General features: G+C 42.9%; 1 protein-coding gene across 2 annotated transcripts in view; it reads right to left on the reverse strand.

Annotated features, from left to right (window-relative positions):
* LOC121571436 (regulator of G-protein signaling 7) overlaps positions 1 to 27,709 on the reverse strand; it is a 133,150-nt gene that overhangs the window by 11,896 nt on the left and 93,545 nt on the right. For both annotated transcript variants that reach the window (XM_041882899.2, XM_041882890.1), the window contains exons 4-15: positions 17,020 to 17,070; positions 10,924 to 11,030; positions 10,531 to 10,582; positions 7,836 to 7,900; positions 7,573 to 7,649; positions 7,252 to 7,333; positions 6,025 to 6,099; positions 5,819 to 5,917; positions 2,871 to 2,932; positions 2,363 to 2,473; positions 1,969 to 2,094; positions 112 to 298 (exon numbers count right to left, since the gene is read on the reverse strand). In XM_041882899.2, coding sequence (XP_041738833.1) covers positions 112 to 298; positions 1,969 to 2,094; positions 2,363 to 2,473; positions 2,871 to 2,932; positions 5,819 to 5,917; positions 6,025 to 6,099; positions 7,252 to 7,333; positions 7,573 to 7,649; positions 7,836 to 7,900; positions 10,531 to 10,582; positions 10,924 to 11,030; positions 17,020 to 17,070 — 1,094 coding nt within the window. The remainder of the gene's footprint in view (positions 1 to 111; positions 299 to 1,968; positions 2,095 to 2,362; positions 2,474 to 2,870; positions 2,933 to 5,818; positions 5,918 to 6,024; positions 6,100 to 7,251; positions 7,334 to 7,572; positions 7,650 to 7,835; positions 7,901 to 10,530; positions 10,583 to 10,923; positions 11,031 to 17,019; positions 17,071 to 27,709) is intronic.

Below are 27,709 nucleotides of genomic sequence, written 5' to 3' on the forward strand. Positions count from 1 at the left end.
TCTGTACAGATGAATGTACTGAACTGTACAGTAGCTTATCCAGCTGATGCATAAGCCAGTAACATGCCTATGTTTACCCTAAAGTTCACTAACATTTTATTACAGTGTTACCTGTGCGTCCTCAAAGGCATAGCGTCCAGGGTCCTTGACATTCTGGGTGGTCTTGTCGTAGCTCTTAGAGTCAACGTTGATGGCACTGGGAGCTCCAGAGGCCAGGAACTCCTGCCAGATCTCCTGAACCCGGGTCGGGACCTCCCGGATGGGCCTCTTCTTCACCTCCTGGACAGCTAGCCAGAACCTGCAGGACACAACACAGGGGGTGAGTGTGTACAAAGAAAATATACAGTACCAGTCAAAAGTTTGGACACACCTATTCATTCCAGGGTTTTTCTTTATTTTTACTATTTTCTACATTGTAGAATAATAGTGACAACATAAAAACTATGAAATAACGCATATGGAATCATGTAGTAACCAAAAAAGTGTTAAACAAATCAAAATATATTTTAGATTTTAGATTCTTCAAAGTAGCCACCCTTTGCCTTGATGACAGCTATGCACACTCCTGGAATGCTTTTCCATTAGTCTTGAAGGAGTTCCCACATATGCTGAGCACTTGTTGTCTGCTTTTCCTTCACTCTGCGGTCCAACTCATCCCAAACCATCTCAATTAGGTTGAGGTCGGGTGATTGTGGAGGCCAGGTCATCTGATGCAGCACGCCATCACTCTCCTTCTTGGTCAAATAGCCCTTACACAGCCTGGAGGTGTGTTGGGTCATTGTCCTGTTGAAAAACAAATGATAGTCCCACTAAGCACAAACCAGATGGGATGGCGTATCGCTGCAGAATGCTGTGTTAGCCATGCTGGTTAAGTGTGCCTTGAATTCTAAATAAATCACTGACAGTGTCACCAGCAAAGCACACTCACACCATCACACCTCCTCCTCCATGCTTCATGGTGGGAACCTCACATGCAGAGATCATCCGTTCACCTACTCTGCGTCTCACAAAGACACGGAGGTTGGAACCAAAAATCTCAAATTTGGACTCATCAGACCAAAGGACAGATTTCCACCTGTCTAATGTCCATTGCTCGTGTTTCTTGGCCCAAGCTAGTCTCTTCTTCTTATTGGTGTCCTTTAGTAGTGATTTATTTGCAGCAATTCGACCATGAAGGCCTGATTCACGCAGTCTCCTCTGAACAGTTGATGTTGAGATGTGTCTGTTACTTGAACTCTGTGAAGCATTTATTTGGGCTGCAATTTCTGAGGCTGATAACTCTAATGAACTTATCCTCTGCAGCAGAGGTAACTCTGGATCTTCCATTCCTGTGGCGGTCCTCATGAGAGCCAGTTTCATCATAGCGCTTGATGGTTTTTGCCAATGCACTTGAAGAAAATTTCAAAGTTCTTGAAATATTCCGTATTGACTGACCTTCATGTCTTAAAGTAATGATGGACTGTTGTTTCTCTTTGCTTATTTGAGCTGTTCTTGCCATAATATGGACTTGGTCTTTTACCAAATAGGGCTATCTTCTGTATACCACCCCTAACTTGTCACAACACAACTGATTGGCTCAAATGCATTAAGAAGGAAAGAAATTCCACAAATTAACTTTTAACAAGGCACACCTGTTCATTGAAATGAATTCCAGGTGACTACCTCATGAAGCTGGTTGAGAGAATGCCAAGAGTGTGCAAAGCTGTCATCAAGGCAAAGGTTGTCACCTCTGACTCTCACTCAGTTATATAATAACGACTCTCACTTAGTTACATTACCAGATTGACCTAAATATTACCTCTGGGCAAAACAGTTCAGAGAAGTACCAGCAGAGGGAGTACAGGAAACGTAAATGATTATGCAAATATACGTTATGATAGTGTGAGAGAAAGGAAGTGAGTGTATGCATGTGGGGGTGTACGTGGGTGCATGTGTGTTATGTGTGTGTGTATGCACTGTATCCCCTACCTAAGGTTTTCTGAGCTAAACTCAGACTCCAGGAACTTGAGGAACTGCTCCCTCCCCACCTGATCCTTGAGAACCTCATTGATGCCGAACGCCCACCTCTTCACCCTCTGCTGACCTGGCTCCTTACTGAGGAGAGACACACGCAGTCAGACAACACAGTGTATAAAGGGAAACCTCTGTGAACATTTAACAGTACACAGTACAGTAAACAGTACACACTATACAGTTACAAATCATTGTATTATTACCTGACATCCCTCAGGAGATGGTTTGCAGCAGAGCAACTTACAAAGCATTTACTGGTACCACACATAATACTTGTACCCGTGTAAAACAACACAGAATAACCACAGAGATAAAAAAAAAGTCAAAAAGACAGTCCAAGAAGACACACCTGGCCTCCAGCTCCCACACTGTGGTGTCGTCTGAGATCCAGGGGTTGGAGGGGTCGGTTGGTGTGATGAAGGGGTCGTATTCCACATACTGCTCTGTATAGGCCAACAAACTGGGAGAAAGAAAACAAACTATTCAGTTCAGTCAGGTACAGTGGACAGAAAAGGTGACAATGTATCATGCCGCCTGGGGAACTCAGGATATGACTAAGAGCAGTGCTATACAGTATTTGACCTTCGAAGATAGCAGGAAGTGAAGTAATCTAGTGTCTTTGCTTTAACACAATAGTGAGTAACCCAGGCAACTAAGGATGGGAATCTACACTCTGTTCAGTGTTACGGCACAGGAAATGACAAATAGCCTTAGTGCTGATGATACACAGCCGGTATTGTTTGGACTAAACATTTTTCAAGGTTGTCTAAGCTCTTAATTACTGGCTACAATAAGCATTAAAGAGTTCAACAACGGATCAGTGGGGGGAGAATGAAGAGACAGAGAACTTAGCTCACCTCTCGGCCACTTTGGACATTTTCAGTCGATGTCTGTCTAATTGCCCTCCCCAATAAGTGATCTGGAACAACAAGGGGAAACAATATTTTGTGAATTTCTGGAAACCATAAGTGTACATTTGGAAAAAACTTTTCGTTCCAAACATACAATACCGTTCAAAAGTTTGGGGTCGCTTAGAAATGTCCTTGTTTTCGAAAGAAAAGCAATTTTCTTGTCCATTAAAATAACATCAAATTGATCAGAAATACAGGGAAGACATTGTTAATGTTGTAAACGTATTCACCCCCCTTGGCATTTTTCCTATTTTGTTGCCTTACAATCTGGAATTAAAATTGATTTTTTGGGGGGTTTGTATCATTTGATTTACACAACATGCCTACCACTTTGAAGATGCAAATTTTTTTGTTGTTGTGTGAAACAAGCAAGAAATAAGACAAAAAAAACTTGAGCGTGCAGAACTATTCACCCCCTCCAAAGTCAATACTTTGTAGAGCCACATTTTGCAGCAATTACAGCTGCAAGTCTCTTGGGGTATGTCTCTATAAGCTTGGCACATCTATCCACTGGGATTTCTGCCTATTCTTCAAGGCAAAACTGCTCCAGCTCCTTCAAGTTGGATGGGTTCCGCTGGTGTACAGCAATCTTTAAGTCATACCACAGATTCTCAATTGGATTAAGGTCTGGGCTTTGACTAGGCCATTCCAAGACATGTAAATGTTTCCCCTTAAACCACTTGAGTGTTGCTTTAGCAGTATGCTTAGGGTCATTGTCCTGCTGGAAGGTGAACCTCCGTCCCAGTCTCAAATCTCTGGAAGACTGAAACAAGTTTCCCTCAAGTATTTCCCTATATTTAGCGCCATCCATCATTCATTCAATTCTGACCAGTTTCCCAGTCCCTGCCGATAAAAAACATGGTGATGGTGTTCTCGGGGTGATGAGAGGTGTTGGGTTTGCGCAAGACATAGCGTTTTCCTTGATGGCCAAAAAGCTAAATTTTAGTCTCATCTGACATGAGTACCTTCTTCAATATGTTTGGGGAGTCTCCCACATGCCTTTTGGCGATCACCAAACATTTGCTTATTTTTTTTCTTCAAGCAATGGCTTTTTTCTGGCCACTCTTCCGTAAAGCCCAGCTCTGTGGAGTGTATGGCTTAAAGTGGTCCTATGGACAGATACTCCAATCTTCGCTGTGGAGCTTTGCAGCTCCTTCAGGGTTATCTTTGGTCTCTGATTAATGCCCTCCTTGCCTGGTCCGTGAGTTTTGGTGGGCAGCCCTCTCTTGGCAGGTTTGTTGTGGTGCCATGTTCTTTCCATTTTTTTATAATGGATTAAAATGGTGCTCCGTGGCATGTTCAAAGTTTCTGATATTTTTTTATAACCCAACCCTGATCTGTACTTCGCCACAACTTTGTCCCTGACCTGTTTGGAGAGCTCCTTGGTCTTCATGGTGCCGCTTGCTTGGTGGTGCCCCTTGCTTAGTGGTGTTGCAGACTCTGGGGCCTTTCAGAACAGGTGTATATATACTGAGATCATGTGACACTTGCACACAGGTGGACTTTATTTAACTTTATTTAACTAATTATGTGACTTCTGAAGGTAATTGGTTGCACCAGATCTTATTTAGGGGCTTCATAGCAAAGGGGGTGAATACATATGGACGCACCACTTTTCCGTTATTTATTTTTTGAATTTCACTTCACCAATTTGGACTATTTTGTCTATGTCCTTTACATGAAATCCAAATAAAAATCTATTTAAATTACAGGTTGTAATGCAACAAAATAGGAAAAATGCCAAGGGGGATGAATACATTTGCAAGGCGTACAGAGGCCCATTATCAGCAACCATCAGTCCTGTGTTAATCCAAGTTTATCATTTTAAAAGGCTAATTGATCATTAGAAAACCCTTTTGCAATTATGTTAGCACAGCTGAAAACTGTTGTGCTGATTAAAGAAGCAATAAAACTGGCCTTCTTAAGACTAGTTGAGTATCTGGAGCATCAGCAATTGTGGGTTCGATTACAGGCTCAAAATGGCCAGAAACAAATAACTTTCTTCTGAAACTCGTCAGTCTATTCTTGTTCTGAGAAATGAAGGCTATTCAATGCAAGAAATTGCCAAGAAACTGAAGATCTCGTACAAGGCTGTGTCCTACTCCCTTCACAGAACAGCATAAACTGGCTCTAACCAGAATAGAAAGAGGAGTAGGAGGCCCTGGTGCACAACTGAGCAAGAGGACAAATACATTAGAGTGTTTAGTTTGAGAAACAGATGCCTCACAGGTCCTCAACTGGCAGCTTCATTAAATAGTACCATTAAAACACCAGTCTCAACGTCAACACTGAAGAGGCGACTCCGGGTTGCTGACCTTCTAAGCAGAGTTGCAAAGAAAAATCCATATCTCAGACTAGCCAATAAAAATAAAAGATTAAGATGGGCAGTCTGAGATATGGCTTTTTCTTTGCAATTCTGCCGAGAAGGTCAGCATCCCGGAGTCGCCTCTTCACTTTTGATGTTGAGACTGGTGATACTCAACTAGTCTCAAGAAGGCCAGTTGTATTGCTTCTTTAATCAGCACAACAGTTTTCAGCTGTGCTAACATAATTGCAAAAGGGTTTTCTAATGATCAATTAGCCTTTTAAAATGATCAACTTGGATTAGCAAACACAACGTGCCATTGGAACACAGGACTGATGGTTGCTGATAATGGGCCTCTGTACGCCTATGTAGATATTCCATTAAAAATCAGCCGTTTCCAGCTACAATAGCCATTTACAACATTAACAATGTCTACACTGTATTTCTGTAGTTATTTTAATGAACAAAAAAATTGCTTTTCTTTCGAAAACAAGGACATTTCTAAGTGACCCCAAACTTTTGAACGGTAGTGTACATTCTTGCAATGCAAGAGAAAACCACCCAGGCAGTGCAGCACCCTCTACATTACCTGGTCCTGTAGCTCCTCCTCTGTGGCCGGCTTGGCCTCTGGGGCAGGGGTGTGGGTGGGGCTGTGGTTGCGCACATCATTCTGAGGCCCATATACAGACTGAGGCAGAGATACAATCAAACAGAACCCACCAAAGTCAAACTCAAACAACAGTGTTTTCAGCTGACCTGTTATTCAGAAGTAATGGATTTATAGGACGCTCTAACCTTTCTTGTCTTGTGGGGGTTTTTCATTCTGGAGGACTTCTTTATGTCAACTTCTGTTGTGTTTACACATCCGGGCTGGAGAGCAACAGAAATGAACAGTATGAATGAATAAAATAAAGACCTTCAGAGAGCATTCTCTGCTTCTTCTTATTGATTCACTAGCAGCTCAGGTAGGACTGTTTAGTGAACCCAGCAAACCATAGCCAGCTTCTTCTATTGCACCTTTCTACATGCGCAGTCAAACATGGTCTAGTGAAATATTAATGTAAAAATTCTAACAACATTTTTAAAGAATCAATGTATCACTGAGAAATAAAACATATTGTCTGTACGTCCTGTATGATTAAACAAGGGGTACAATCAAGGCATCCTCCAGGACCACAGTGGTTAAGTGGTTTGACAAGGCTGCTGTGAAATCAGAAAGGAACCTGATTATAATGCTCAGAGAATGCATAAATTGATCCTGTTATTTTCCAATTAAGTTCATGGCCAGAGAAGCAGATCCATTCCCTAGTGGAAGCTAATGCTAAGAAGGAAGTGTGTCTGAATGGATGATGAGGTCATACAGACCACTGGAGAGCTGCAGCTGAATTTTTTTTGGGAGGAATTGACGGTACAGTAATAACATTTAGATATTACGGCAGACAAAGAAGAAAGAAAAAGCTCTGCCTTTACCAAGCTCTGAAAATGTGACTATTATCCAAACCCATCACATTATTTGCATTGAACGGTGAAGGAAATTGCTTTGTAGACTGAAAAAAGCACAGGTTACGTTCATTGTCATTTTACAAAAATCATCTAATAATAAAATCCATGCCAAGTAATACAATTTCTAAGATAAGAACAACTTAGGTTTTTGACAATGGATATTTCTAAGCATGTATGCATGACAATACACAACAATATTGCACAAATGAATACTAAGTTTACTCGATTCAATCCCTATCGTGGAAGTTCAGCGCTATAGCGCAATTACATTTTAAGGCTAGTACGCGGAGTCTGCATTCACGGTAAACGCTGCATATGTCGGCTCAATAGGAAATTCACTTTACATTTTAATCGTGCTACAGCGCTGAACTTCAGCGATACAGATTGAATTTGAGCACTTAGCCTCCAGTTAGCTGTATGCTGCAGTGGAAAATTTGCCCAAATACTGTAGCTAGATGTTATGTTATGGAAATAGTGTGACTCTTGTAGCATGAGATTTTTAAATAACAATAAACTCACCACAGGTCTGTGCACATCCCAAAATGCTCTTTCTTGACTATCGAGAATTTTCCTCTCAATCTTATCTCTTTTCTTGTCAACTCTGAGGAGATACACAGTACAGGCAATTACTTTTTTGGTCTTTTACGAAAAACATATTTTGTGTAATTATTTATGTTTTTTCTTTGCCACTTCCCCTGGCCTAAAATGTGGTGTTATTAGGAAACTGATGAGAAGTGGTAGTTAGAGATGAGGGCATATCCGTTATAATGAGGATTGTGGTGATCAACTTAACATTCATCAACCCATACAGTACTACATTAGTTTCATTTGGAAATGTACTTTGCTTGTGCTTCTGCTTGCATAAATATGAACTCCCATTTTCTGGCAAATGCTCTCTGTAGCCGCGCTAAGCTCTCCTGAAACAACAATAAGCATACAAAATCCAGACAGTTATCCCATGACATAATATAATAACACAATAATACCAACAGAACAAAAGGCTTTCACTGTGAGGACACAAATCAGGCTGATATCAACGTTAATTACTCTAGTGCTAACATAATAAAGAGAGAATGACGATATGAACAGAGAAGACATCTTACCGCCTCATAGTCTGCCAGCTCCAGACGAGCTTTGTTTTGCATTGTTCTTTTGCACAGGTAAACAGCTGAGAGACAGAACAAATAGGAAGAACAAACTTATCAGAAAACAGAGAAAACTACTGTTGACCAGATGCTGGCTGTTGATCAAGTTTTACTTTGCCAAACCCCTTCTGCAACAGCTGCAGACTAGGCCACAACATTGAGATGCCTGTGGAAAAGTCATTCCCTATGACCAGAGTACAATGTGGCTTGTTAATGCGCCTTAACAACATCCTTAACTGGTCCTAACCTGTTTACCAAAACCACTCAACGGCCAATCTAAACTAGCCTGTAAGTCACACAGGTCAATAACCATAGCACGTCTGTGAAAATGAACAGGGACTTGGATGGAAACACCTTCCCTCCCATTCCATCACTCCATTACTACAACCCTCTATCCCTCTCTACACTGAACATCTGGAGAGATTCCAGTATTCCATTACCCCTGTACGTGTATTCATGCTATGGCATGACATCCCGTATCACAATTCCAGTGGGTCAGAAGTTTACATACACTCAGTTGACTGTGCCTTTATGACAAAATTATGTCATGGCTTTAGAAGCTTCTGTTAAGCTAATTGACATCATTTGAGTCAATTGGAGGTGTACCTGAGGATGTATTTCAAGGCCTACCTTCAAACTCAGTGCCTCTTTCCTTGACATCATGGGAAATCAAAAGAAATCAGCCAAGACCTCAGAAAAAAGATTGTAGACCTCCACAAGTCTGGTTCATCCTTGGGAGCAATTTCCAAACGCCTGAAGGTACCACGTTCATCTGTACAAACAATAGTATGCAAGTATAAACACCATGGGACCATGCAGACGTCATACCGCTCAGGAAGGAGATGCGTTCTGTCTCCTAGAGATTAACGTACTTTGGTGCGAAAAGTGCAAATCAATCCCAGAACAGCAAAGGACCTTGTGAAGATGCTGGAGGAAACAGGTACAAAAGTATCTATAGCCACAGTAAAATGAGTCATATAGCGACATAACCTGAAAGGCCGCTCAGCAAGGAAGAAGCCACTGCTCCAAAACCGCCATAAAAAAACCAGACTACGGTTTGCAACTGCACATGGGGACAAAGACCGTACTTTTTGGAGAAATGTCCTCTGGTCTGATGAAAGAAAAATAGAACTGTTTGGCCATAATGACCATCGTTATGTTTGGAGGAAAAAGGGGGAATTTGCAAGCCCAAGAACACCATCCCAACCGTGAAGCACGGGGTGGCAGCATCATGCTGTGGGGGTGCTTTGCTGCAGGAGGGACTGGTGCACTTCACAAAATAGATGGCATCATGAGGAAGGAAAATTATGTGGATTACATCTCAAGACATCAGTCAGGAAGTTAAAGCTTGGTCGCAAATTGATCTTCCAAATGGACAATGACCCCAAGCATACTTCCAAATTTGGGGCAAAATGGCTTAAGGATAACAAAGTCAAGGTATTGGAGTGGCCATCACAAAGCCCTGACCTCAATCCTATAGAAAATGTGTGGGCAGAACTGAAAAAGCGTGTGCGAGCAAGGAGGCCTACAAAGCTGACTCAGTTACACCAGCTCTGTCAGGAGGAATGGGCCAAATTTCACCCAACTTATTGTGGGAAGCTTGTGGAAGGCTACCTGAAACGTTTGACCCAAGTTAAACAATTTAAAAGCAATGCTACCAAATACTAATTTAGTGTATGTAAACTTCTGACCCACTGGGAATGTGATGAAAGAACTAAAAGCTGAAATAAATCATTCTCTCTACTATTATTCTGACATTTCACATTCTTAAAATAAAGTGCTAATTCTAACTGACCTAGGATTAAATGTCAGGAATTGTGAAAAACTGAGTTTAAATGTATTTGGCTAAGGTGTATGTAAACTTCTGACTTCAACTGTAATCAGCACTTCAACAAAAACAATAGGGATGAATCAAAGAGCTGCTTTGGGGATGCAAACGGCTATCTATATGGCTGGTGCGATTCTTGCAACTCACATACAAAATAAGACTCAAATTAACATAACCTTATCTTTTCCATTAAACCCAATTCATGGTTCTGTTTTCTTCTACTAAGCCAGAGAATTTGGGCTACAATGTACAGCATGTCAGATGCTATACAAATTTGTGCCTACATTCATCCGAAGCGTTGAAGATCCATGATATAGCGCAATTGAAATTTAAAGGCAATGTTCCCGCGTTCGCGGGGACTGCATTCATGGTAAACGCTGCATTGTAATTATTTTGCACTATGGCCTATTTATTGCCTTACCTCCATAACTTACTACATTTGCACACACTGTATATAGATTTTCTATTGTGTTATTGACTGTATGTTTTTGTTTATCCCATGTGTAACACACTGTGTTGTTGTTGTTTTTATCGCACTGCTTTGCTTTATCTTGGCCAGGTCGCAGTTGTAAATGAGAACTTGTTCTCAACTGGCCTACCTGGTTAAATAAAGGTGAAATAAAATAAAAATATGAAGGCGCAATCGAAAATTACATTTAAATTCCAATCACGCTTTAAGGCGGATCTTCCGTGCTACAGATCTTCCGTGCTACGGATTGAAAGTAGCCCAAAATCTATGTTGATATTATCATGCTGATGGTTACATTCAATGCACCGTACAACCTTCCATTGTGTAATACTATTCACTTCTGCTAAGGCTCTTACCATAGTCTGTATTTTCTGGCTCCCAGCAGTTTGATGGCCAGAAGTAGGGGGTCTGAGAAGAGCGATTGTGAGAAGAAAAGAGTGAGGGACAAGGCAGCTAAAGAACTGAGACACCTTTATCTAAGAACTGATCTAAGAACTGAGATGCTTGGCTAAAATTCCTGTTAGGCCCTTGAGCGAGGCACTTTAGTTGCCTCGGTAAAACATCCAGCCATATAAATGGATTAAGGGTAAAATATATAGTAATGTAAGTCCCAAAGGATAAGCACTCAACAAAGACATATGGATTGAGTCCTCCCTGTGTGGTCTGATATGGATTGGATGAGGTAAAGTAGACAGTAGGAGTACATTATAGTACACAAAAGAGCCATACAGCCTATAGATTCACTGTACCTGAAACCTGTAAAAAGTGCCGTCATCTTTGAGTGTGAGTACATGGTCTGAGATAGGGAAGAAGTAGCCATGGGCAGCCATCAGGGTCCCTAGGTGAAGGGCCTCCACTGGACAACACAAACAACATCATATCATTTTCCACCACAGCACCCCTAATATTCCCATTGTCCCCTTTGACACATCCCACTTCCCCCCTACACCGGGGTATGGCATATGAGGTCAGCATAGTACCGTTAGGGACGGCCTCAAAGGTAATTCTGACCTCATATGCCATATCCCTGTCACCCCTCCTAATGTAAAAAGAAACACATTATATTTCTATCAATATTTCCACTTTGTCTCTCTGTATCTAGAATGTGTGTAAGACTCAGCTATGCATTAAGAAATGATCACTCATTAATGTTTAAAGATACACTATAGATACAAAATGGACACCCCATCAAATTACTGGATTCTGCTATTTCAGCCACACCCATTGCTGACAGGTTTATAAAATCGAGCACACAGCCATGCAATCTCCATAGACAGACATTGGCAGTAGAATGGCCTTACTGAAGAGCTCAGTGACTTTCAACGTGGCACCGTCATAGGATGCCACCTTTCGTCAAATGTCTGCCCTGCTAGAGCAGCCCCGGTCAACTGTAAGTTCTGTTATTGTGAAGTGGAAACGTCTAGAAGCAGCAACGGCTCAGTCACGAAGTGGTAGGCCACACAAGCTCACAGAACGGGACCGCAGAGCGCTGAAGCGCGTAAAAATAGTCTGTCCTCGGTTGCAACACTGACTACAGAGTTCCAAACTGCCTCTGGAAGCAATGTCAGCACAATACAGTGAGGGAAAAAAGTATTTGATCCCCTGCTGATTTTTTACGTTTGCCCACTGACAAAGACATGATAGGTCTATGATTTTAATGGTAGGTTTATTTGACAGAATAACAACAAAAACATCCAGAAAAACGTATGTCAAAAATGTTATATATTGATTTGCATTTTAATGAGGGAAATAAGTATTTGACCCCCTCTCAATCAGAAAGATTTCTGGCTCCCAGGTGTCTTTTATACAGGTAACGAGCTGAGATTAGGAGCACACTCTTAAAGGGAGTGCTCCTAATCTCAGCTTGTTACCTGTATAAAAGACACCTGTCCACAGAAGCAATCAATCAATCAGATTCCAAACTCTTCACCATGGCCAAGACCAAAGAGCTCTCTGTCAGGGACAAGATTGTAGACCTACACAAGGCTGGAACAGTTGGTGCGATTATTCGCAAATGGAAGAAACACAAAAGAACTGTCAATCTCCCTCGGCCTGGGGCTCCATGCAAGATCTCACCTCGTGGAGTTGCAATGATCATGAGAACGGTGAGGAATCAGCCCAGAACTACACGGGAGGATCTTGTCAATGATCTCAAGGCAGCTGGGAGCATAGTCACCAAGAAAACAATTGGTAACACACTACGCCGTGAAGGACTGAAATCCTGCAGTGCCCGCAAGGTCCCTCTGCTCAAGAAAGCACATATACAGGCCCGTCTGAAGTTTGCCAATGAACATCTGAATGATTCAGAGGAGAACTGGGTGAAAGTGTTGTGGTCAGATGAGACCAAAATCGAGCTCTTTACCATCAACTCAACTCGCCGTGTTTGGAGGAGGAGGAATGCTGCCTATGACCCCAAGAACACCATCCCCACCGTCAAACATGGAGGTGGAAACATTATACTTTGGGGGTGTTTTTCTGCTAAGGGGACAGGACAAATTTACCGCATCAAAGGGACGATGGACGGGGCCATGTACCATCAAATCTTGGGTGAGAACCTCCTTCCCTCAGCCAAGGCATTGAAAATGGGTCGTGGATGGGTATTCCAGCATGACAATGGCCCAAAACACACGGCCAAGGCAACAAAGGAGTGGCTCAAGAAGAAGCACATTAAGGTCCTGGAGTGGCCTAGCCAGTCTCCATAGAAAATCTGTGGAGGGAGCTGAAGGTCCGAGTTGCCAAACGTCAGGCTCGAAACCTTAATGACTTGGAGAATATCTGCAAAGAGGAGTGGGACAAAATCCCTCCTGAGATGTGTGCAAACCTGATGGCCAACTACAAGAAAAGTCTGACCTCTGTGATTGCCAACAAGGGTTTTGCCACCAAGTACTAAGTCATGTTTTGCAGAGGGGTCAAATACTTATTTCCCTCATTAAAATGCAAAACAATTTATAACATTTTTGAAATGCATTTTTCTGGATTTTGTTGTTGTTATTCTGTATCTCACTGTTCAAATAAACCTACCATTAAAATTATAGACTGATCATGTCTTTGTCAGTGGGCAAACTTACAAAATCAGCAGGGGATCAAATACTTTTTTCCCTCACTGTAACTGTTCGTCAGGAGCTTCATGAAATGGGTTTCAATGGCCGAGGAGCCGCACACAAGCCTTAAATCACCATGCGCAATGCCAAGCATCGGCTGGAGTGGTGTAAAGCTCGCCGTCATTGGACACTGGAGCAGTGGAAACGCGTTCTCTGGAGTGATGAATCACGCTTCACCATCTGGCAGTCCGACGGACGAATCTGGGTTTGGCAGATGCCAGGAGAACGCTACTTGCCCCAATACATAGTGGCAACTGTAAAGTGTGGTGGAGGAGGAATAATGGCCTGGGGCTGTTTTTCATGGTTCGGGCTAGGCCCCTTAGTTCCAGTGAAGGGAAATAACGCTACAGCATACAATGACATTATAGACGATTCTGTGCTTCCAACTTTGTGGCAACAGTTTGGGGAAGGCCCTTTCCTGTTTCAGCATGACAGTGCCCCCTGCACAAAGCGAGGTCCATACAGAAATGGTTTGTCGAGATCCGTATGAAAGAACTTGACTGGCCTGCACAGAGCACTGACCTCAACCCCATCGAACACCTTTGGGATGAATTGGAATGCCGACTGCGATCCAGGCCTAATCACCCAACATCAGAGCCCGGCCTCACTAATGCTCTTGTGGCTGAATGGAAGCAAGTCCACACAGCAATGTTCCAACATATAGTGGAAAGCCTTCCCAGAAGAGTACTGGCTGTTATAGCAGCAAAGGGGGGACCAACTCCATTCTAATACCCATGATTTTGGAATGAGATGTTCGACGAGCAAGTATCCACATACTTTTGGTCATGTAGTGTATGTTTAGCTTACTCATAAATGTGAGTGCCCTTTCAGTGTATTTGTGTGTTTGCGTGTGGATGTGTGTGATATGTGTTATGCATTGTCTACTTGTGTGAGATTGTTAGGTCTGCAATTTGGATACAGTGTTTTGAATCAAAACAGCAAAATCGTTATAGATAAAGCAATTACAGAAAGAGACAGATAGTCTCTTCTGTAGGGAAGCTACACAGATTGCATACTGTATATTCATGCATTCTGAGAGTGTATTTGCACATTAATCTATATTACTGTCTGGTTAGAGCTTCAGACACGGTGGATATCAAACTAGCTTAAAGACGAATCCACTCACCCCCAAAAATAACTTTTAACAACTTTATGGATTGTTAGCACATAGCCCTAAGTACTAAAGCATTACTGGGTGATCTGAAAAGTCATAGTCAATCGATCAATAATATAATAATACTTTTAGCAAAAATGTTTATTTTCAATTTACAATCTGTAGAAACAATGAGAATAGAAATGTTCAGAACTTTTGTAATATATCACAGTACAGTTGAAAAATATATGGCAAATAGAAATCCAATATGGATGGTGTTAAGAGATAGATGGGTGGTGTTGAATGGAGTTGAAGGATGGGACTAATAACAACTAACAACAACTAATAACAACAAGATAACTAATAATGTAAGCATACTGTGTCCATAATAAGCATATAGGTTATAGGTTGAGAGCTTTTGTGAAAGAGCACAGTTGGAAAGATATGGCATATAGAAGCAAACCGGATGGACATCATGAAAATGATCGGAGAGGTTGAGGGTAGAGGAAGTTCAGGAGTAAAAACAAACAAAATATAATTATTGTAAAATTGACTGTGTCCATAAAGTATGTATATAGTAAGTATACGCTGGAAGTAGAGGCCTAAGCATTGTTGTTCACTAGTTTACTCCAATTAGGGAAGGGGTGGTGGGGTTGGAAAGTAATAAAGGGAAATATATATATTTTTTAAGGATATTTATATTTATATGTATGTATGTATGTATGTATGTATGTATGTATGTATGTATGTATGTATGTATGTATGTATGTATGTATGTATATGTATGTGTATGTATGTATATATATATATATATATATATATATATATATATATATATATATATATATATATATATATATATATATATATATATTTGCGAGAGAAAAAAACATATGGGGGATTGGAAGTGATGCAGACAATTACATTGATGGAAGTTAATCTATCTGCAATATTAAAGCTGATCTACCCCCCCAAAAAAAAAAAAAAAAATTAATAATAATAATAATAATAATAATAATAAGTCCTAAACCATGCATTTATATACACCAACTGTGGTTGAAAGTGTCTAGAACTAAGAGGTATACAGCAGCTTTGTAGGCTAATCGGATTCATATCCTAAACTCCAGAGGAAAAAGAAGGATGGAACAGGAGAATAAAAAACATTATTTCTTAAACTGGAATAGAAATGAGTGTCTGGCTTGGGAAGTGTCCTCAAGTTGTTATTCACTAGCTAAAGTAAAGCTGTCTGACTTTTTGACCCACTCATATGCCCTGTAATCGTCTTTACAATGGCTCAGCCATTAAAATGTACTGTACTGTCCTTGTGAATACCCTGGTCTGCATATTATAATTAATTTGAGGTCATTTCTGTACTAGAATGTTGCAATGGGGGTATTGGGACTGTGTTCTATAACATTTCTAATCAAATGTAAACTTTCCTTACAGGACCATTGGGGACTCAAACAAGATTTTCTCAAGCTTAAATGTGTTTCTGTGTAATTTCCTGCTCTTAGTGCAATGAGATTCCTAAATCATTCCTCTTGAAGTAAAGGTAACTGATGCAAGAATCAGATTTTAAAAAACAGGTAAAAATACACCTTATGGAACAACGGGGACTGTGAAGAGACACACACAAGGGTATAGACACATGCATACACACACATTGTGATATTGCTGTATGGTGGTATTAAACATTTTGTATTGTAGATAGGTAGTGGTGTAATAATGTCATATGATGTACTGTTTTATATTTTGTTTTATATGTAATGTAAGTGCTTTAATATGTTTGGACCCCAGGAAGAATAGATGCTGCCTTGGCAGCAGCTAATGGGGATCCCTAATAAATACAAATACAAATACAAAGCAATCAGAGGTTTCACTCAGAGCTCTACTCTTTTCAGTCTGAACCTGTTTTCTGCTGAGGCATAGGCGCAGGTATTTCAGCCTGGCTGCAGTGCTTTTGAGAGTTCTCCAGTGCTCCACAGTCCATGTGCGCTTTGTGGAGTACTGTTGAGTCAGCTTTGTTTTAGAAAGTGAAAAAAAAATCACTAATGCGGGTGAATCGACCCTTCCATACCAACGCACGCACCAGAATGTACACACATATAGGAAAACACACACACAGCAAGGGCTCTTTGTTCTTGTCTTATTGAACAGGCCTTGTGTGAAGCTGTTAACTGAGTGCTTTGAAAACAGGTAGGTAGACGAGGCAGTACAATAGAGTCTCAACAGACCTCTGCCGGTATGGAGCCTGAGGGAGAGAAGACAGGCCGATTCTTTTTCTGTCCAGCACTCAAAGGCTTCCCCTCTCCTCTCACTCCATGGCAAAGTGATAATGACCAACCTTTTGAAACATGCTTTTCCCTTCAAGTGACGTGATCTAACATGATGGCATCTACTAGGTTATATAATCAAATCAATTGCTTTAGAAAAGCACTGCTACTGTATGCATAGAGAAACAAAGTCTGACTTTAGGCTACTTTTCAAGTAATGTTACAATGATTCTAATTAGCCATTGACATGTTAAACATGGAAGGAACTTCTCAAGAATAAAGGCGGTGTATGTAACATAACTGTAAATGATTCACTCTTTCACATGTCTAGTGTCACATAAGTAAAGACATAATAGGACACTAATAAGCATACATTACCTTGATCTTCAATGTTCAGGTTTTTGATCATCCACTGTACAATGTCAGAACCTGGAATGGAAAACGACATACATAAATACACCCAAAGCATACTGTACAGCACCTTTTAGCATAATGATGTAAATGATAGACTGGAGTCGGCCCTCTTCATTAAATGCAAATTCCTCTCACGTAGAACCCATGTGAGTGGGTAATTGGCAGTCTAAAAAAATATGCTTTTATTACAGCCATTTGAGAGCTTGGGACTATAAGGTTTAATCTGCATTTTTGTCCAAATTTAGTTATTGACGTAGCCTTGTTCTGTTCAATGTTCTCTACCTACAGTTGAAGTTGGAAGTTTACATACACTTAGGTTGGCGTCATTAAAACTCGTTTTTCAACCACTCCACAAATTTCTTGTTAACAAACTATAGTTTTGGCAAGTCGTTTAGGACATCTGCTTTGTGCATGACACAAGTAATTTTTCCAACAATTATTTACAGACAGATTATTTCACTTATAATTCACTGTATCACAATTCCAGTGGGTCACTAAGTTTACTGTGCCTTTAAACAGCTTGGAAAATTCCAGAAAATGATGTCAAGGCTTTAGAAGCTTCTGATAGGCTAATTGACATAATTTGACTCAATTGGAGGTGTATCTGTGGATGTATTTCAAGGCCTACCTTCAAACTCAGTGCCTCTTTGCTTGACATCATGGGAAAATCAAAAGAAATCAGCCAAGACTTCAGAAAAATAATTGTAGACCACAAGTCTGGTTCATCCTTGGGAGCAATTTCCAAATGCCTGAAGGTACCACATTCATCTGTACAAACAATAGTATGCAAGTATAAACACCATGGGACCACGCAGACGTCATACCACTCAGGAAGGAGACGCATTCTGTCTCCTAGAGATGAACGTACTTTGGTGCGAAAAGTGCAAATCAATCCCAGAACAACAGCAAAGGACCTTGTGAAGATGCTGGAGAAAGTATCTATATCCACAGTAAAACGAGTCCTATATCGACATAACCTGAAAGGCCTCTCAGCAAGGAAGAATCCACTGCTCCAAAACCACCATAAAAAAGCCAGACTATGGTTTGCAACTGCACATGGGGACAAAGATCGTACTTTTTGAAGAAATGTCCTCTGGTCTGATGAAACAAAAATTTTGGCCATAATGACCATCGTTATGTTTGGAGGAAAAAGGGGGCACTTGCAAGCCGAAGAACACCATCCCTACCGTGAAGCACGGGGTGGCAGCATCATGCTGTGGGGGTGCTTTGCTGCAGGAGGGACTGGTGCACTTCACAAAATAGATGGCATCATGAGGAAGGAAAAGTATGTGGATATATTGAAGCAACATCTCAAGACATCAGTCAGGAAGTTAAAGCTTGGTTGCAAATGGGTCTTCCAAATGGACAATGACCCCAAGCATACTTCCAAAGTTGGGGCAAAATGGCTTAAGGACAACAAAGTCAAGGTATTGGAGTGGCCATCACAAAGCCCTGACCTCAATCCTATAGAAAATTTGTGGGCAGAACTGAAAAAGCATGTGCGAGCAAGGAGGCCTACAAACCTAACTCGGTTACACCAGCTCTGTCAGGAGGAATGGGCCAAATTTCACCCAACTTATTGTGGGAAGCTTGTGGAAGGCTACCCGAAACGTTTGACCCAAGTTAAACAATTTAAAAGCAATGCTACCAAATACTAATTGAGTGTATGTAAACTTCTGACCCACTGGGAATGTGATGAAAGAAATAAAAGCTGAAATAAATCATTCTCTCTACTATTAATCTGACATTTCACATTCTTAAAATAAAGTGGTGATCCTAACTGACCTAAGACAGGGAATTTTTACTAGGATTAAATGTCAGGAATTGTGAAAGACTGAGTTTAAATGTATTTGGCTAAGGTGTTGTCACGGTTTTGGCCGAGGCTGCTCCTCCTCCTTGTTCGGGCAGGCTTCGGCGGTCGTCGTCTCCGGAGTACTAGCTGCCACCGTTCTATGTTTCATGTTCGTTTGGTTTTGTCTCTTTGTAACACCTGTCCCTTGTTTGTGTTTGATTGTGTTCCCTATTTAGTTTCGTTTGTTTGGGTCAGGTGTTATGCGTGATTGTATTTGTCAGCTTGCCTCCGAGGAGTTTGTCTCTCTGTTTGTTGTATTTTTCGAGAGTTCGCACTGCGTGGCGCTTTTTCTTGTTTTTCCGCACTGTGTGTTGTGCGTAATTGTTCGCGCCGCCCGGTTGGGTTGGCGACTCATTTTCCTGTATTGGATTTACTAAAGTCTGTTGAAGTCATCCTTGTTCCTGCGCTTGATTCCCTACACTCATCCACACACAGCACTCTGACAGGTGTTTGTAAACTTCCAAACTTAAACTGTATTATCTCAGAATCATCTTTTTGCAGATAGCACCTTAAGAGTCCCAAGCTCTCACATTAGAAACCACCTACCTCTGAAACCATTAATACAAATTATACCCCTGATAGATTGGCTGGAACAGTCATGGCATAGCCTGTCTAACTAACGCTAAGGAAGACACCTTAATACATATACACTGATTATACCAAACATTAGGTACCCTCAGAACAGCCTCATTTCGTCAGGGCATGGACTCTACAAGGTGTCGAAAGCGTTCCACAGGGATGCTGGCCCATGTTGACTCCAATGCTTCCCACAGTTGTGTCAAGTTGGCTGGATGTCCTTTGGGTGGTGGACCATTCTTGATACACACGGGAAACTGTTGAGCTCGAAAAACCCAGCAGCGTTGCAGTTCTTGACACAAACCAGTGTGCCTGGCACCTACTACCATACCCCGTTCAAAGGCACTTTATTATTTTGTGTTGCCCATTCACCCTCTGAATGGCACACATACACAATACATGTCTCAATTGTCTCAAGCCTTAAAAATCATTCTTTAACCTGTCTCCTCCCCTTCATCTACACTGATTGAAGTGGATTTAACAAGTGACATCAATAAGGGATCATAGCTTTCCCCTGGATTCACCTGGTCAGTCTATGTCATGGAAAGAGCAGGTATTCTTAATGTTTTGTATACTCAGTGTATAGTGTAATGCTGAAGAGTCGCCTACATTCAATGAGGCATATTACCTGCAGTACATCAGCGTTACCGAACAACAGGGCAATATATGTAAGTTAAGATAAGCTAAGACAACTGGACAGAATAGAATATAATAGAATAAAATATCCTTGGAAAGTGGAGATGTAAAAGAACGTCAAAAAGTAAACATTGCTGGAGACACCTTGCCATTTTGGTGGCTAATTAACAGTAAATATGTGAATTATTTGACCTCACAGTTATCCAAGATGCCAGATAAAATTGTTTACAGTTAGTTAGAAATCGCTCCTACACTATTTTCACCCTGACCACTTTAGCCAGAAGTAGGATATGTTACTTACATTTGTGTACCTCCATTTAGAATATGTTACGTTACGAATGGAATAATGGTCTGGTTACTTAAAGCTGCAATATGTAACTTTTTGGGTGACCCGACCAAATTCACATAGACATGTGGGTTATACAGTGGGGAAAAAAAGTATTTAGTCAGCCACCAATTGTGCAAGTTCTCCCACTTAAAAAGATGAGAGAGGCCTGTAATTTTCATCATAGGTACACGTCAACTATGACAGACAAAATGAGGAAAAAAAATCCAGAAAATCACATTGTAGGATTTTTAATGAATTTATTGGCATATGATGGTGGAAAATAAGTATTTGGTCAATAACAAAAGTTTCTCAATACTTTGTTATATACCCTTTGTTGGCAATGACACAGGTCAAACGTTTTCTGTAAGTCTTCAAAAGGTTTTCACACACTGTTGCTGGTATTTTGGCCCATTCCTCCATGCAGATCTCCTCTAGAGCAGTGATGTTTTGGGGCTGTCGCTGGGCAACACAGACTTTCAACTCCCTCCAAAGATTTTCTATGGGGTTGAGATCTGGAGACTGGGTAGGCCACTCCAGGACCTTGAAATGCTTCTACGAAGCCACTCCTTCGTTGCCCGGGCGGTGTGTTTGGGATCATTGTCATGCTGAAAGACCCAGCCACGTTTCATCTTCAATGCCCTTGCTGATGGAAGGAGGGTTTCACTCAAAATCTCACGATACATGGCCCCATTCATTCTTTCCTTTACACGGATCAGTCGTCCTGGTCCCTTTGCAGAAAAACAGCCCCAAAGCATGATGTTTCCAACCCCATGCTTCACAGTAGGTATGGTGTTCTTTGGATGCAACTCAGCATTCTTTGTCCTCCAAACATGACGAGTTGAGTTTTTACCAAAAAGTTATATTTTGGTTTCATCTGACCATATGACATTCTCCCAATCCTCTTCTGGATCATCCAAATGCACTTCAGACGGGCCTGGACATGTACTGGCTTAAGCAGGGGGACACGTCTCGCACTGCAGGATTTGAGTCCCTGGCAGCGTAGTGTGTTACTGATGGTAGGCTTTGTTACTTTGGTCCCAGCTCTCTGCAGGTCATTCACTAGGTCCCCCCGTGTGGTTCTGGGATTTTTGCTCACCGTTCTTGTGATCATTTTGACCCCACGGGGTGAGATCTTGCGTGGAGCCCCAGATCGAGGGAGATTATCAGTGGTCTTGTATGTCTTCCATTTCCTAATAATTGCTCCCACAGTTGATTTCTTCAAACCAAGCTGCTTACCTATTGCAGATTCAGTCTTCCCAGCCTGGTGCAGGTCTACAATTTTGTTTTTGGTGTCCTTTGACAGCTCTTTGGTCTTGGCCATTGTGGAGTTTGGAGTGTGACTGTTTGAGGTTGTGGACAGGTGTCTTTTATACTGATAACAAGTTCAAACAGGTGCCATTAATACAGGTAACGAGTGGAGGACAGAGGAGCCTCTTAAAGAAGAAGTTACAGGTCTGTGAGAGCCAGAAATCTTGCTTGTTTGTAGGTGACCAAATACTTATTTTCCACCATAATTTGCAAATAAATTCATTAAAAATCCTACAATGGGATTTTCTGGAATTTTTTTTCTCAATTTGTCTGTCATAGTTGACGTGTACCTATGATGAAAATTACAGGCCTCTCTCATCTTTTTAAGTGGGAGAACTTGCACAATTGGTGGCTGACTAAATACTTTTTTTCCCCACTGTAGATATGTCATTCTCATTGAAAGCCTAAGTCTAAGAAGCGGTAGATCTGTTCTATGTGCGCTATTTCCATGCTTCCTGATCTTAAGTTTTGTTTTTGCCTCTTTTACTTTTGGTTTTGTACACCAGCTTCAAACAGCTGAAAATACAATTTTTGGTTATGTTAAAGATATTTCACAGCGGTTTAGATGGTACAATGATACGCTACACTATACTTGCTTGTTTTGTCACATACACTGAAATTAGGCTAACTATTATCATTTTTGCAATGAGGAAATGGCGGAGCTATTTCTGCATAGCGCATCTTTAAGACAGAAACGAAAGTAGGGGGGTTGGTCAAGGAGTATGGGTGGGCGTATAACACGACCCTCAGGGACAACTGTAGCATTTTAGATAACGCTTCCCCTAACCCGATACGTTAATTCTCCAAAACGTTACAGATGTAGGATCTTAATTTGATCCAGTCCATTACAAAAATGAATTTGTTGCTGCAAACTTCCCACAAGTTTGTGGCAAATTTGCTGCAAACTAAATCGTGTGCCACAAAATGTTGCCAGAATTTTGCAAACGTTTGCCACTAGTGGTGAATCTGCGGCAAACCTTTGGTAACAGTTCACCAGAGGTTTTTTTCTGGCAGACAATTCTCAAAATATTCTATTTGCATTTATTTGTATTTGTTTTTATTATGGATCCCCATTAGCTGCTGCCAAGGCAGCAGCTACTCTTCCTGGGGTCCGGCAAAATTAAGGCAGTTATACAATTTTTAAAACATTACAATACATTCATAACAGATTTCATGTGTGTGTATGCATGTGTCTGTGCCTATGTTTGTGTTGCTTAACAGTCCCTGCTGTTCCATAAGGTGTATTTTTTATCCGTTTTTTAAAATCTGATTCTACTGCTTGCATCAGTTACCTGATGTGGAATAGAGCTGTCACGATCGTTACATGGAGTAGACCAAGGCGCAGCGTGATGAACGAACATATTTATTTATATAATGAATGCACGAACAAAACAACAAAACGAAAATGTGACGTCCTACGGTAAACACAACCCAAACGGAACAAGATCCCACAAACACGAATGGAAAACAGACTGTTTAAATATGGTTCCCAATCAGAGACAACCAGCCACAGCTGACACTTGTTGCCTCTGATTGAGAACCACACTGGCCAACATAGAAATAGAACACATAGACCTACAACACAGAACTAGAATACATAGAATCTACACACCCTGGCTCAACATATAGAGTCCCCAGAGCCAGGGTGTGACAGTACCCCACCCCAAAGGCGCGGACTGCGACCGCGCCTCAACATAGACAAACCAGGGGAGGGCTGGGTGGGCATTCCTCCTCGGAGGCGGTTCCGGCTCCGGGCTTGACCACCACCCTTCAATACTCCCCCCGTAGCGCCCCTGGTCCGGTCTGGCCCCGCTGGCTGGAGCTGGACTGGACATCGTAGGAGCGGATTGCTTCAGCTCCGGTGTGGAGCAGCTGACCGGTACCTGACCAGGCACCGGTGACCCAGGCACGGGTTGTGCCGGACTGACGACGCACACCCCTGGCTTGGTGCGTGGAGCAGGAACGGGCCGGACCGGACTGACGACACACACCCCTGGCTTGGTGCGTGGAGCAGGAACGGACCGGACGGACTGGACGATGCGCACCCTTGGCTTGGTGCGTTGAGCAGGAACGGGCGGACCGGCTGACGATGCGCACCCCTGGTTTGGTGCGTGGAGCAGCAACGGGCCTTACCGGGCTGACGACTCGCACCCCTGGCTTGGTGCGAGTGGCAGGAACAGGCCGGGCCGGGCTGACGACTCGCACCCTGGCTTGGTGCGAGTGGCAGGAACAGGCCGGGCCGGGCTGGCGACGCGCACCGTAGGCTTGCGTGCAGTGGCAGGAACAGGCCGGACCGGGCTGGCGACGCGCACCGTAGGCTTGGTGCGAGTGGCAGGAACAGGCCGGGCCGGGCTGGCGACGCGCACCGTAGGCTTGGTGCGAGTGGCAGGAACAGGCCGGGCCGGGCTGGCGACGCGCACCGTAGGCTTGGTGCGAGTGGCAGGAACAGGCCGGGCCGGGCTGGCGACGCGCACCGTAGGCTTGGTGCGGGGAGCAGGAACAGGCCGGGCCGGGCTGGCGACGGCGCACCGTAGGCTTGGTGCGAGTAGCAGGAACAGGCCGGGCCGGGCTGGTGACGCGCACCGTAGGCTTTGTGCGAGTGGCAGGAACAGGCCGGGCCGGGCTGGCGACGCGCACCGTAGGCTTGGTGCGTGGAGCAGGAACAGGCCGGGCCGGGCTGGCGACACGCACCGTAGGCTTGGTTCGAGGGGCAGGAACAGGCCGGGCCGGGCTGTGGAGACGGATAGGAGGCCTGGAGTGAAGAGCGGCCACAACCCGTCCTGGCTGAATGCCTACCTTCACACACTCTGTGTGAGGCATCCGCACAGGACGTACAGGGCTGTGTACCCGTACTGGCATAACAGCACGTGACACTGGCGCAGGATATCCGGGATTGAGGAGAGGCACTGGAGACCACGAGCGCTGAGCCGGCACACTCCGTCCTGGCTGCATGCCCACCTTCGCACGACACGTGCGGGGTGCTCGCACAGGACGTACCGGACTATGCCGGACCACTCGTGGCACAGTACGCAGCTCCGCATACCGCGGAACCTGCCCAGTCCCATGCTGCCATGCCTGAGTACGGGGAGTTGGCTCTGCTCTCCATCCAGGCTCCGCCAACCTGCCTTCTGGCCCCCCAAACCCGGTGGCCTCCTCTCCAAATCTCCCAAATCGCCCTGTGGCAGCTTCCTGCTGCCCAGTCGCCCATGCCGTGTGCCCCCCCCTAAAAATTGTTTGGGGTTGCCTCTCGTCCGACCGACGACGACACTGTTTACGCCGTTGCTCCTCTCTACGTCGCGCCTCTACCGTCTCCCTCCATGGACGGCGATCCATCCCGGCCTGGATTTCCTCCCAGGTCCAGGACCCCTGCCCGTCCAAGATCTGCTCCCACGTCCAGGCTGCCTGCTCCTGGACACGCTGCTTGGTCCTGGTATGGTGGGATCTTCTGTCACGATCGTTATATGGAGTAGACCAAGGCGCAGCGTGATGAACGAACATATTTATTTATATAATGAATGCACGAACAAAACAACAAAACGAAAACGTGACGTCCTACGGTAAACACAACCCAAACGGAACAAGATCCCACAAACACGAATGGAAAACAGACTGTTTAAATATGGTTCCCAATCAGAGACAACCAGCCACAGCTGACACTCGTTGCCTCTGATTGAGAACCACACTGGCCAACATAGAAATAGAACACATAGACCTACAACACAGAACTAGAATACATAGAATCTACACACCCTGGCTCAACATATAGAGTCCCCAGAGCCAGGGTGTGACAAGAGCTTCATGTAGTCATGTCTCTATGTAGTACGGTGCGCCCCCATAGTCTGTTCTGGACTTGGGGACTGTGAAGAGACCTCTGGTGGCATGTCTTGCTAGTCGTTTAAACAGACAGCTCGGTGCTTTCAACATGTAAATACCTCTCACAAATACAAGTAGTGATGAAGTCAATCTCTCCTCCACTTTGAGCCAGGAGAGATTGACATTCATATTATTAACGTTTGCTCTCTGTGTGCATCCAAGGGCCAGCCGTGCTGCACTGTTCAATTGCAATTTTCCTAAGTCCCTCTTTGTGGCACCTGACCACACGACTCAACAGTAGTCCAGGTGTGACAAAACTATAGCCTGTAGGACCTGCCTTGTTGATAGTGCTGTTAAGAAGGTAGACAGTGCTTTTTTATGGACAGACTTCTCCCCATCTTAGCTACTGTTGTATCAATATGTTTTGACCATGACAGTTTACAATCCAGGGTTACTCCAAGCAGTTTAGTCACCTCAACTTGCTCAATTTCCACATTATTTATTACAAGATTTAGTTGAGGTTGAGGGTTTAGTGAATGATTTGTCCCAAATACAATGCTTTTAGTTTTTGAAATATTTAGGACTAACTTATTCCTTGCCACCCATTCTGAAACTAACTGCAGCTCTTTGTTAAGTGCTGCAGTCATTTCAGTCGCTGTAGTAGCTGACGTGTATAGTGTTGAGTCATCCGCATACATACATACATTTACTCAAAGCCAGTGGCATGTCATTAGTAATGATTGAAAAAAGTAAGAGGCCTAGACAGCTGCCCTGGGGAATTCCTGATTCTACCTGAATTATGTTGGAGAGGCTTCCATTAAAGAACGCCCTCTGTGTTCTTTTACATTTTACATTTTTACATTTTTAGTCATTTAGCAGACGCTCTTATCCAGAGCGACTTACAGTTAGAGAGTGCATACATGATTATTATTATTATTTTTTTAAACTGGCCCCCCGTGGGAATCGAACCCACAACCCTGGCGTTGCAAACGCCATGCTCTACCAACTGAGCTACATCCCTGCCGGCCATTCCCTCCCATACCCTGGACGACGCTCGGCCAATTGTGCGCCGCCCCATGGGTTTTAGACAGGTAACTCTTTATCCACAATATAGCTGTCACGCCCTGGCTCTGGGGACTCTTAAATGTTGAGCCAGGGTGTGGATTTTTCTATGTTTAGTTTTCTATGTTTTTTGTTCTAGATCGTTTAGATCTGTTGGCCAGGGTGGTTCCCAATCAGAGGCAGCTGTAGCTCGTTGTCTCTGATTGGGGACCATACTTAGGCAGCCTGTTGGCACCAGTTAGTTTGTGGGATCTTGTTCCGTAAAGGTTTGTGTTGTTGTAACCTCAGGACTTCACGTATCGTTCGTTTTGTTGTTTTGTTCGTGTGTTGTGTACTAAATAAAATGTACGCTTATCACGCTGCGCCTTGGTTCCACGAGTCATCAGTCAACGTTCGTGACAATAGCAGGGGATGTAAAGCCATAACATATATTTGAATCTGTGGCAAACCAAGCTATCTAGCTAGCTACAGTACCTAACAGTGTCTAACTTATTAATTAAACTTCCTAATAAACTTTAACATTTAATGTTTTATGGGATAGAGAGAAACACATTTAGTTGATACCAGTTTCAATCTGTCAGCGCCACTGACTGACTGGCTAGCGCTTAGCTAGCTAACGTTAGCTATTATATTTTTGCACAATTCATGTGATAGGTAGCTAGCTAACTAATGATTTGTCTAAACACTTATATTTTTAGGTGAATATGTTGCTGTCTTTTAATACCAATATGCAAGTCAATATGCTGGTGTCACAGTTCAGTAGCATGTTAGCTAGCACAACAGCTAAAGTAGCTAGCTAGCTAGCAACAATATGAGTTGATTTGAAATCAAAGCAAAATTTAACTTTTGCAGATGGATACCCTTCCCCTATCCTTGATGTTGGAAGAGGCTGTATTGGGAGGAGGATGCATCAACACCCTGGAAATATTGTTGTGGTGCACTCACTCATAAAAAAAAGATAAATGAGTGTATCATCTTCAAGGTTGATAAGGTAAGTAAATGTGTGTACTATTCTCATAATGTAGACCATACAATCATTCTTGGTAACAATTCGATCTTTCATTGCTAGTAGCTAGCTC

The sequence above is a fragment of the Coregonus clupeaformis genome, chromosome 1, assembly GCF_020615455.1.
Source record: "Coregonus clupeaformis isolate EN_2021a chromosome 1, ASM2061545v1, whole genome shotgun sequence".
Lineage (NCBI taxonomy): Eukaryota > Metazoa > Chordata > Actinopteri > Salmoniformes > Salmonidae > Coregonus > Coregonus clupeaformis.